The sequence below is a fragment of the Acartia tonsa genome, chromosome 5 (assembly GCF_053477335.1).
Source record: "Acartia tonsa isolate MP-2025a chromosome 5, ASM5347733v1, whole genome shotgun sequence".
Classification (NCBI taxonomy): domain Eukaryota; kingdom Metazoa; phylum Arthropoda; class Copepoda; order Calanoida; family Acartiidae; genus Acartia; species Acartia tonsa.
In genome coordinates this window covers 14102205-14115084 of record NC_137264.1, presented here as the reverse complement: position 1 = coordinate 14115084, position 12880 = coordinate 14102205, and the positions used below count along the sequence as shown (strand labels likewise).

The 12880-nt window shown below is 34.3% G+C and overlaps 1 protein-coding gene across 5 annotated transcripts in view; it reads right to left on the bottom strand.

Moving 5' to 3' along the window:
• The window catches only part of SCAP (SREBP cleavage activating protein), a 58746-nt gene that overhangs the window by 42803 nt on the left and 3063 nt on the right, over nucleotides 1-12880 (bottom strand). For all 5 annotated transcript variants that reach the window (XR_013879533.1, XR_013879534.1, XR_013879535.1 and 2 more), the window contains exons 7-19: nucleotides 12485-12546; nucleotides 12067-12154; nucleotides 11226-11277; nucleotides 10775-10847; nucleotides 9791-9884; nucleotides 8966-9075; nucleotides 4992-5047; nucleotides 4676-4765; nucleotides 2366-2469; nucleotides 1652-1765; nucleotides 1175-1269; nucleotides 533-678; nucleotides 179-276 (exon numbers count right to left, since the gene is read on the bottom strand). Coding sequence is in view for 2 of the 5 variants with exons in the window: in XM_080160384.1 (XP_080016510.1) it covers nucleotides 179-276; nucleotides 533-678; nucleotides 1175-1269; nucleotides 1652-1765; nucleotides 2366-2469; nucleotides 4676-4765; nucleotides 4992-5047; nucleotides 8966-9075; nucleotides 9791-9884; nucleotides 10775-10847; nucleotides 11226-11277; nucleotides 12067-12154; nucleotides 12485-12546 (1182 nt within the window). In the remaining 3 variants the exon portion in view is untranslated. The remainder of the gene's footprint in view (nucleotides 1-178; nucleotides 277-532; nucleotides 679-1174; nucleotides 1270-1651; nucleotides 1766-2365; nucleotides 2470-4675; nucleotides 4766-4991; nucleotides 5048-8965; nucleotides 9076-9790; nucleotides 9885-10774; nucleotides 10848-11225; nucleotides 11278-12066; nucleotides 12155-12484; nucleotides 12547-12880) is intronic.

The following is a 12880-nucleotide window of genomic DNA, read 5'->3' as shown; positions in this document are numbered from 1 at the left end:
ATTGATACACTTAGGGGATAAGACAAAGGACGATAAATTCATATTATCCCCTATAATGATAAACAAAATTACCTCTTAACAAATCAAAATCATTAATTAAAAAGCTTGAACCAATCATGATTTAATTTAAGTGTCTTAAGTTTTATAGACATTAAAACCAACTCCAAAAATTGTATACCTGGACACGTTTTGGTAACTTTGGTTGGGCAGATTGAAGGGAAGGAGCAACTAAACCAGTTGTTTCACTGCCATCCACCTCGTATTTACTACCAGGACCTAGAGAGATGGATGGATAAGACAACAAAAGAAAATGAATAAATAAACTGATCTTAAAATAAAAGATTGATAGATGTGTAGGATAGAGAGAAAGATATATATATATTGATAGGTAAATATTTCAAAGTTAATATATATATTTAACTACCCACCCCCCCCCCCCCCAATGTATCTATATATTTACCTGACCCCCCCCCCCCCTCCCCCCTTTATATTTATATATTTACCTGACCCCCCCCCCCCCTTGTATATTTACCTGAAACTGGACACTGATAAATCTTGCTGTAGCTCCTCTGCTCCTGGGGGGAGCCACCACCTCCCAACCCACCCCCAGATGAGGTGGAGGATTGACTCCTTTTATATGTTGGCTTACGCGTGTGCAACACGTCGACAAATCCAAACCTAAATGAATAAACAAATATGAAATAAATCATAAAGATTGACTGAACAAAGATAGAGGTATAATCTAAGAATAGATTTCATATTTTATTTGGTAGTAATGTAAAATATCTGAAGTTCTAAACATTAAGAACACCAGCAATGCTCAGACCATGGTTAGATAATAACTGATTAAAAATACTCTTTTCCCATGGTTGTATCTAAAAAAATTATCAAATACAAAATACTAATATGAAACTGTTATGAAGACAAAATCAGGTAGAATAAAACCATTAACATTTTTTGTTCAAGCTTTTTATTTAATGGAGGGGGAGGGGGGTAAAATGTGTTGTTTTAAAGGTTTGAAGGGGTTAATCTAATGTATTTTTTTACTTTTCTGATAGGGGTAAAATGAGTGGTTTTACCCTTTACCCACCCATGGTCGTTATGAAGGTTATAGTTGGTATCTTACCCTTATAATGAGAACAACAAGAAAAGAAAGAGAACAACAATGTCTTACCTACTAATATCCATAGACAAAACTGTTATGAAGAAAAAATGCTGAAGATAAAAATCAGACAACAGACCCATAACTGCAAATATACTGAACTCCTGTTAACATATTTATTCATTTGTGCAATGTTTAATGTAGGTATTTTCTAGCATTAAACAGGGAGGGTAGGGAATCTAGCTGTAAGCTACACTGGTACTTAAAGTTTTAAAACCACATTATTTTATTTTGACTCAAAACCTTTGGGTACTTTCATTGGTAGTTTGATACTAGTATTATCAAAACTTTTCAACCTACGATTGATTCTTAGTTCATCATCATTTAGAATGTACGTCCAAAATCTAGCAAAAAAAATTTAAATTTAAATTGTAAAATTTCCCATTTATTTTTTAAAAATCAAATCAATGATATCTAAAGTTGTGTAAAATCATAGTATTATTCTTATATCTTATTAAAATCAAATCAGCAAAAATAAATAAGTTCCTGAATTGAATTATCTACAATGCCCAGAAAGAATCCAAATGTCAGGAGGGTTATTTGTGAGAAAAGATTCTTGGTTATGTTCCATCCTTCTTTAGACAAACCTTGAGCAACTCTCACCTAGGCAAAGTGTGTTTTAATAGCAGCAAACCTGCTTTAAGTCTTGTATATTTCTTGTAATTTACTTTATATGGATATTTGCATAGATAGGGGGGCGGAATTAGGGATCGGATATGTTACTGATAGTGTAATTTAATGACAAATGTTGCAGGAAACGAGGATTTTTTGAAGACTAGAGGAATGGAGGATCCTTAGAAGTGTTGATAAATCAAGGTTAATTCCATTATTCAAGTGACTAAGACCTTAGAAGTCATAGATTAGGTCAAGACACTTTTGTAAAGCCTTTAGGGCAATCAAGCTCCACTCGATCAAGTTGATTATGACTTGACCCACTGTCTAATGGGAGCTACACACACACACACACACACACACAATGGACTAAGAAACCTTTCAAAGAATGTTACAAATTAAACTATAGAGATACAGTGCAGCTACTTCTTTGCTGGACTAATAATGCTACTAGTACTCTCTAATTGTATTATCTGTGTATTTTTAGCAAAATAATATGTTAATAAGAAACTCTTGGAAGACTTCAAGTTACTGACATACTGTACTTAAAGAAAAGCTTCATTTGACATTAAAAAATTATAACAGTTTTACCTTAACATCTAAATGCGACGGCGTTGATACAATGCTTCTAGTTATAACAAGAATATTCTCCATACCAATGAAAGCAATAGCATACGGGACAATGTAAACATACCCTAAAATATTAATATCTATCTATTTATCTATAAGGGTGTAGAAACAATACTCCTGGTTATAACAAGAATATTCTCCATACCAATAAAAGCAATAGCATACGGGACAATGTAAACATACCCTAAAATATTAATATCTATCTATTTATCTATAAGGGTGTAGAAACAATACTCCTAGTTATAACAAGAATATTCTCCATACCAATGAAAGCAATAGCATACAGAACAATGTAAACTTACCCTGAAATATTAATATCTATCTATTTATCTATAAGGGTGTAGAAACAATACTCCTGGTTATAACAAGAATATTCTCCATTCCAATGAAAGCAATAGCATACGGGACAATTTAAACATACCCTGAAATATTAATATCTATCTATCTATTTATATACTAATGCATTTCTTTAATAATCAAGATATCCATTTATCTACCAATCTATCGGGATATCAATCTATTAATAAAAAAAAATTTCTACTTATCTATCTAGCTATCCAATGTCCATTCACCTATCCTCCTTTTTATTACCTATCCTACTAATATATCTATCTATCCATCTATCTATCCTGTACCCCCAAACACTATACATCAATTTATCTAAATGTATATAAATCTATCTATCAACCAGTTATGTACCCCCAGTACTATCTATCTATTTATCTATCTGTCTATCCATCTATCTATCTATTAATACCTGTACCCCCATCACTAGTCCCCGTCAGACCCAAAGACATAAACAAAGATCCAAGGATGGTAATAAGAGGTATGTATGTCTGTCTGTCTATCTATCTGCCTAACTATCTATCTACTTATACCTGTACCCCCAACGCTCGTTCCCGTCAGCCCCAAAGACATAAACAAAGATCCAAGGATCTATCTATCTATCTATCTATCTATCTATCTATCTATCTATCTATCTATCTATCTATCTATCTATCTATCTATCTATCTATCTATCCATCCATCCATCCATCCATCCATCCATCCATCCATCCATCCATCCATCCATCCATCCATCCATCCATCCATCCATCCATCCATCCATCCATCCATCCATCCATCCATCCATCCATCCATCCATCCATCCATCCATCCATCCATCCATCCATCCATCCATCCATCCATCCATCCATCCATCCATCCATCCATCCATCCATCCATCCATCCATCCATCCATCCATCCATCCATCCATCCATCCATCCATCCATCCATCCATCCATCCATCCATCCATCCATCCATCCATCCATCCATCCATCCATCCATCCATCCATCCATCCATCCATCCATCCATCCATCCATCCATCCATCCATCCATCCATCCATCCATCCATCCATCCATCCATCCATCCATCCATCCATCCATCCATCCATCCATCCATCCATCCATCCATCCATCCATCCATCCATCCATCCATCCATCCATCCATCCATCCATCCATCCATCCATCCATCCATCCATCCATCCATCCATCCATCCATCCATCCATCCATCCATCCATCCATCCATCCATCCATCCATCCATCCATCCATCCATCCATCCATCCATCCATCCATCCATCCATCCATCCATCCATCCATCCATCCATCCATCCATCCATCCATCCATCCATCCATCCATCCATCCATCCATCCATCCATCCATCCATCCATCCATCCATCCATCCATCCATCCATCCATCCATCCATCCATCCATCCATCCATCCATCCATCCATCCATCCATCCATCCATCCATCCATCCATCCATCCATCCATCCATCCATCCATCCATCCATCCATCCATCCATCCATCCATCCATCCATCCATCCATCCATCCATCCATCCATCCATCCATCCATCCATCCATCCATCCATCCATCCATCCATCCATCCATCCATCCATCCATCCATCCATCCATCCATCCATCCATCCATCCATCCATCCATCCATCCATCCATCCATCCATCCATCCATCCATCCATCCATCCATCCATCCATCCATCCATCCATCCATCCATCTATCTATCTATCTATCTATCTATCTATCTATCTATCTATCTATCTATTTATTTATCTATCTGTCTATCCATCTATCTATCTATTAATACCTGTACCCCCATCACTAGTCCCCGTCAGCCCCAAAGACATAAACAAAGATCCAAGGATGGTTATAAGAGGTATGTCTGTATGTCTATCTATCTGCCTAACTATCTATCTACTTATACCTGTACCCCCAACGCTCGTTCCCGTCAGCCCCAAAGACATAAACAAGGACCCAAGAATGGTAATAACAGCGGTCAACGATATCCCAACCTATCCCAATCAGATTTTTATTTCATATTGTGTCTTTAATTTATAAAATATCATAAAATCATTTCTAAATTTAAATATAAATTAGAAGTTAAGCCAACTTAAATTTTTTAAAGGTATAAACTATATTTTTTTAATACAATTTTTCCAGATAAATCTTAAAAATAGCATAAAACCTTTCATTATAAGAATATAATCCATAAAACTGTATATGAAACAAAAATGTTTCCTTTGACTGTATGAAATCAATCTTCTGAACTGAAAACAGAGTGTAGAAAAATAAACCTAAAGTTTGCAATAATCTTATACACATTTAAAAATATTATAAAACATGTTGTTGTTGTTTTTTCTATGTATTGTATACAGGGAGTGAGGAGACATTGGAATGTACCCAAAGTTTTATGCAGTCTCATTCACTTTCTTTAAAACTTTGGGTACTTTACAAAATCTTGATTGGTTAAATTTTGAAGTGAAAAAACTTGCCAGCTAATCCTTGTAATCCAAAGAAGGGATAATTCAATTTTGTTTATCATCTTTAGGGATTTTAATTACCTAATTTATTTTCTTGATTAATAATTTAAAGGGTGGGGGGGGGGGGGGGCGAAAGTGACACTTTTTGAAACCAAAACTAAAAGTCAACAAAGGAACTCAACTAAAAAAAGAGTTACAGATTACAGAAGAAAAGGCGGCGCAACCGCCGTTTCCCGCCGAAATTTTTTTTGCCTTTTCTCGGCGGTTTTCGGCAGCTGCGACGCCGTTTCTTCACAGTTCCATATTGTACCCCTTTAAAGCAACTGCCATGGAAAATGTCAGACCTGTAACTCATTTTTTAGGTAAGTTCCTTTGACTTTTAGATTTGGTTTCAAAAAGTGTCATTTTCGCCCCCCCCCCCCCCCTTTAAAGTTTTGACACTTTGGTAAAATCTATGTTACTCCAAACCATACCATACATATGTATATAAATATCGAAGTTTGAAATAATATCAATACACACAACTCAGTTATGTAAATACAGTATTCACTGAAATGTATTGACACAAAATTTTCATTTTCGGGGGAAAATTGTTTATCCAAACCTACTTTTAACCACACCCCACCCCAATATCTATCTCTACAGGGTTGTAGCAATCCGTAGGGTTAAAAACCAGTGTGTTTTAACCTAACCTAATTATCCTGTTATATAAAGTAGTAATTTTTTTTGTCTGTTTTAAGATTTGGGTAACTACTAGACCAATTTAGTTATCAATTTTAGTGAAGCTTCACATAAGTTCCGGGTGGTTTTAGGCTTTTGTTTTGCCCTTCCCTACACCTTCAAATTTTACTACAGAGCCCCTATTTGCTAGTACAGCCGCTCTTTAACCCAAGAAGCATCAATTTTCATCATAGAAAATAATTGAAAATTGAAGCGGGTTTAGTCCCTTTCGTGGCAACGTCCCTTAAGGGGTGTTTCTTCGTATTTTCACAGTAGCTTTTCTCCTATTTCTAGCCGCTTTGGGGGGCTCTAACCCCGCGGGGCAATCTCCTAATCCAATATAACCTGACCTAAAATAAAAAATAACCTATCAAAAGCCATTTTGAAAATACGACGAATCGCCCTTTAAAGGGCGTTGTCACGAAAGGGACTATACCCATTGAAGCATAGTCGACATACTGTCGGATATAGTAAATCATATATTAGATTCTAATTGGTAAAGGGAATCTTCAACTTTCAGATGTTTATCTTAAATAGCAGTTGAGAAAATCACATTTGTTCCTTAGCGTAACGGACGGACAAAGTGAATTATAGAAAAGCTTCACCGCTGGTAAAAAGTGGTCCATGAATGGTCTAATGGAAATAAAACCGTAATTCTACCGAAATTTTCCATTTTAAGCCATTTTAATATTTTATCATGTGAGGTGAAAAGTTGGAGTTTGTTGTTTTCAGTTCATCTCATATTATCAACTTAGAACAATTAACAATAGAATTAACATTTATACATCCTAAGTAACAGAATGTTTATTTGTGTGTGTGTGTGTTTGTGTGTGTGTAGCGAAGGATCTCGCTAACCGATGAACCGATTTAGTTCTCCTATGTAGTTCATCTGATATTATCAACTTACAACAATTAACATTAGAACAATGGATTTATTTTTACTTGGATCTTACACCAGATTATCATGTACTCTAATAAAGTAAAGTTTGCAGCGTTCTAAAATAACGATCTTCCACATCTCCTCCCCTCCTACTGGATATACGAACTGACCAATAAATGATAAAGGAATCGTAAGCTAAATGATGTTATAATATCCATGTATGACAGTATGTATACTCTACATCCATTATTAGAACAATCATACACACAAAATATTTTTGTATTGTGTATCGTTGTCGGGAAGCTGAAAGGTTCGAATCCCGACCCAACACTGAGTCATAACTAAAGACGTTTAAAGTGGTCCATACTCTTAAATAAAAAGTTAAAAGTACTAGGGATAATGCCATGGACCAAAACAGGCTAACCTCATTACTAAGTTAAAACTTCCATACACAGGTTGTGCAATCAAAGTGTAGATTGTTTGAAACACGTTTGACAGTAAAATCATGTGCCTCACTTGCAAAATTTAGTTCAGTGATGCACTAAATTAAGATTTCATGGTGTATCACTGTATAGCTTCCTATCGAGGTTATCCATTTTATAGTAATGGATTGACAAACAGACAGATAGACAAAGCCTAAAGGTCTTTTTCAAATCACATTCAAATTCTAAAGAATTATTTAAGGTTATCATTCTATTAATACATTTTCTATGGAAGTAAGTTGCACTCTGTTAAAAGTTAGCTCCGACATTTGAAAAACACATTGTTAAATTTTAATGCTTGATAAGTCAGGGAGGGAGGGGACATTGGGCTGTTTATTACACTACCTAGTCCCCAAAGTTTTATAATAATGTTTTCTTATTTCTTGGCTTTGGGGACTTTTATTGAATGTTAAATGATTTGTTTAATTAGTTGAGGTTCAAAAAGTTTCAATTACTGATTGTAATTTACAAAAGGGGTATATCATCATTGCATTGGGGATGTACATTAAATTATCGAATATTGTCTTATCCCTTTAGATTCCTGTTGATATGTAGTTCCAGGAATTGTTAAACAAAGTAAAATAACAGTAGAATTAAAGCAATAGTAAAAAGGAACTGTACTTTCATATTACAGAATTTTTTTTCTTAGAACCAACAATACATGTTGCTTAATAGATGTATTATGTATAAAAAGAATATTTTATATAAAACGAAAAATTTTATAAGTTTCATTAACATAACAAAGTCAATAAATCTTGTGGAATAAGACAATGGATTTAAAGGGATAAGACAATTCTCGATAATTTAATGTACGTCCCATTCCCCAATGATAATACACAAAATTATCTGCCCCTTTTGTAAATTACAATAAATATAGATAACCAATGATCGATTATGATAAAACAAAATTTCACCAACTGTAGATTAAAATCATTGGTTAATAACAGAACTGATTTGAAACCAACTAATAAAAAATTTAATAGAGGTACCCAAAGTTTTGGAGCCAACAAATAAGATAATATTTTGAGGCCCTGTGTTGGGTGAATCATCTTATAATGCAAATAAGGCGTTTTTTTTCAAAGCGACTTGTTGAGTAATAATAACTACTTTTCTTTATTTTTAAAATAAATTTATTGTTGTTTAACTTTAAGGCAGGTTAGGTTAGGTTAAATTGGGCAAGAGGTAGCCCTGCAGGGTTTTATCCTTTCTCTCGGGAGGTGTACTGCATAGGAATTAAACCTCCCCCTCCCGCCTATTTACAATTCATCTATTAAAAAAAGGAAGGGGTGTTTAAAATCTTGATAGGCACTTTATGCGAAAAAGACCAAAAATGCTAAGATTTTTGTTTCAAACTAGCCAATCAGAGTTGAATTTTAGGCCAACGAATAAGATAACATGATCATAAAACTTTGGGTACCAGTGGAATTTTAAGTCAATTGTCCCCTTACTCTCTCTGAATAAAGTAGCCGTGATAAGGTACCCTTTCATCGTCTCTTGTATGATAAAGTTTGAGACATTTGTTACTTTAAGGCAGGTTAGGTTAGGTTATATTGGGTACTTGGTATTCCTGCAGGGGTACGGCATTACAAATTTGTTTCAAAATTAAATGGGAGGGGAGTCAAGTGACTGAAAGTGCTGAGATTATTGTTCCTGTAATTAAGAGCGTGTAGGGCAGGTACTCCATCCCGTTGATTTGTTCAGGGAAATATATGTTGATTATATTTTTAGTCTGCTGATTTTCTTCGGAGTTCAGTGGATAGATCTGAACAAAATAATAATAGTTATTTATCGCATCGTATTATAGACAGCTTGGGGCTAACAAACTGGAGTTAATTATCCGTAATTTAATGTTATTCATTATCTTTCAGTATGTCTGAGAACCGGTTATAATCCACCGAATATTAATCCGTTTCGAAGACACTGACAGGCAAAAGGAATGCATCTAAGAATTAAATCTATGTAGATAGATAGTTGGCTATTAAGAATAAATATTAAATGTTGATTATGTTGGGGCTAACAAAACTCACTGGTATTGAGCGTATAATTTTTCATTTTAATATTAGTGAAAAATTGTCTGTAATTTGATGGTATGCATGATCTTTCAGTATGGCTAATAACTGATTCTAATCAAGCCGATATCAATCAGTTTCGAAGCCATAATGGAAAAATTCTCACATCATCATTCCTAATCTTCTTTGTCTTGGAGACAAACATACGGACAGACAGAAGGACAGACAAGAATTAAATGTGTATAGATAGATAGATTGATAATAATAATAAAAATGTTAATTATGCTTCTGAGTTTAGTGGATAGATCTGATGAAAATAATGAAAACTACTAAATCTTGTCTTCTCTACTGTATCAAGTACAAAAGAGTACATGATTACAGACAGAAGAAAGGACAGACAAGAATTATATCTGTATAGATATATAGATAGTGGCTATTAACAATTTTAAATATGTTGATTGTTGTTACCTTTTGAAGATGATTTCTCAACGCCTGGATAAAGTTGGGTTTATGTTGACGTAGTACTATTGTAACACTGTAGGTAATCACTCGTTGTCGGTTCCTACAAAATAGTTTAAGGATTGGACTCAAAATCATTCATTTACGGATTGGACTCAAGGCTATTTTTATACAGATTTGTTTTATGATGACATAGCATTATTGTGACAATATAGGTAATCATCGTTGACGGTTCCTAGAAAACAATTTAAGGATTAGACTCGAAATTTTTCACATAAGGATTGGACTTAAGACAATTTTTATATGGATAAGTTTATTTTGACGTAGCGATATTGACAAACTGTAGGTACTCACTCGTTGTCGTTTCCTACAAAATTATTTAAGGATTGGAATCTAAATAATCTATCTAAAGATTGGACTTAACAATAAAATTTATGTAACACTAACGATACCTAAAAGATAAGGCACATTGAGGGAAACCACCTAGTAACTAAGATTTTAAAAAACCTATTTAACAGGATATTTGGTAGGACCATATTCCCTTTTTCTTAAGTCAAAAATAACATTATAGAAAAAATGTGATTATATAGTAGCTCCTCTTTTTTTAAAACGCACTAACAAGATATTTAATAAGACCAGTAGGTATTTTCAATTCATTTCCAAGTAAGGGTAGAGGGGTTCTCTGCTCGACAGGGCACATTAAGGGAAACTAACTGGTAATTATGATTTTAGAAACGTACCTAACAGAATATTTGGTAAGACCAGCATATCTTTACCGTAGTCCAAACATCACATTACAGACAAAAATTGATTATAGAGTAGCTCCGCATATAAGTTAGTCTAAATTCTCCCTTTGTATTAGTAAAACCAGATCATTTAAGACAAATATCTAATAGAGTAACGTTATTAAACTACATTCCAACCAACTACGTCTAGACAAATCATAAAAACAAACATTGATTAAAGAGAAGATTCGCTTTTTAAAGAACCTACCTAACAGGATATTTGGTGAGACCAGTATCCCTTTGTCGTAGTCCAAACATAACATCTGCTAAACTGGAATGTCCTGAAAATATTTCATAGATTTTTTTGATTTTTTGTTTAAAGATTTGTTTGTATAAATAGTATTTATTTCAATAAGGCATCGAAACCGATTAATATCCGCTAGATTTTATTGGTTCTGAGCCATACTGAAAAACCATATATCGTATCGTATTATAGACAATTTTCCAAATCATAAAATCAATACTAGTATTCATAATACTATCCGCGGAAAGCTGTCTGTAATACGATGAGATAAAAAAAACTATTAAATTATAATGTAAAGTAGTAAGGTTTGATTGTCTGAATGCAAAGATCTCGAAAATCGCAGGTTTGAATAGGTTATACTTTCAAGGAACCTATATCAATGCCTTTGGATGGTTTTAAGCTATTTATCACATACCTTCTCTTGAGCTTTGATAATTGAATATTGTGTTGACTATGTTAGCATCTTCCTAAATAAAAATATTATGTAAACTTTTAAAGGGGGGAGGCGGAAGTGACACTTTTTAAAACCAAAACTAAAAGTTAAAGGAACTCAACTAAATGAAGAGTTACAGCTCTGAGATTTGGCATGGCAGTTGCTTTAAAGAGGTACAATATGGAACTGTTAAGAAATGGCGTCGAAACCGCCGCTGCAGCCGAAAACCGCCGTTTCACGTCGATTTTTTTTGCCTTTTCTCGCTAAATTCAAATATCAGGAACGACAGGAAAGTGGAAGGCTGCTAATGCAGGAGAAGATAAGTGTGGTTTTACTAGAAGTATGATGCTGTTCAATATATTTGCACTTATTTGAAAGGGTCAAGTGAAAATAAAAGGGAAATTTTTATGAAAAAAAAGTTTATCTCAAATAATTGAAAATTGTCTAATTTGGCGAGAAAAGGCAAAAAAAACGGTGGGAAACGGCGGTTTCCAGTGAGAGTGGCGGTTCCACCGCCGTTTCTTCAAAGTTTTATATTGTACCTCTTTAAAGCAACTGCCATGCCAAATCTCAGAGCTGTAACTTTAGTGTTATCTATATATTAAGTAGTCATCTATATATACAATACATCAGTCTAGTATAACACCATTATTATATCTCTCCTTCTATCTATCAGACTATCTGAAATATTAATGGATCCTTTTTCCAGATATCAGATGGAGATATTATCAAACATCCATAGTCTATATATCTATTTGTCTATCTATCTATTTATATGTCTATCTATCTATCTATCCATTTGTCTATCTATCTATCTGTGTACCTGAAATATCAAAGGGTCCTTTTTCCAGATATTAGCTGGCGACATGATTAAACATCCATAATCTGGTAACACATGAGCAAGACTCACTCTAAAAAATAAGGAAATTAAGGTAAAGATTTTAGTTAGAAAATTTCAATTAAGTTGGTTTTAAGATTTTATAATGGATACCTACATAATAATATTTTTTGTTTCCATGTTAAGATCTCTATTTTTATAACTCCTAAGATGGTTTATGCTATTTTTAACCCCCTCCTAGCCCTTTTGGATACAAAAACATTAGAGGCTGAGGCCCAGCCGCTAGTATTATATAAAACAATAAAGTTTAAAAGCCTGATATGAACAGTACCTACAAATAATTTCTGAATGGTTGCTTTTTTGCTTCAAATGGCATACAACTTCTCATTATCAAATATTTTACCTGTATCTTGGAGAAAGACCATCGGTTCTTCTACATTCGTGATCCATATCTAGTCCTGTTTCCTAAATAAGATCCAAGTTTTCATATTCGTGAAAATAAAACTAAATTTGAGTTTATAGGCGATGAATTGACAGTGTGTCTACTTTTTGTGCCTTGAGATCTTGCCAACTACTGTACCAGTTCGGATTCTTTCGCACTGAGTGCCCGCTGAGCACTGATAACCCCTCCCCTTGTTTTAATATATACAGTAAATAGGGGATAGGGGAATGTTTACTCCTTTGCCTGACTGCTGCGTGTTCCTAAAATCTCTTTACTTTCGTTGACCTATCCCTGCAATACCCAATGTAAGTATTAAGTAATAAACAAACAAACGAATAACTGCTTACCACTTACTTA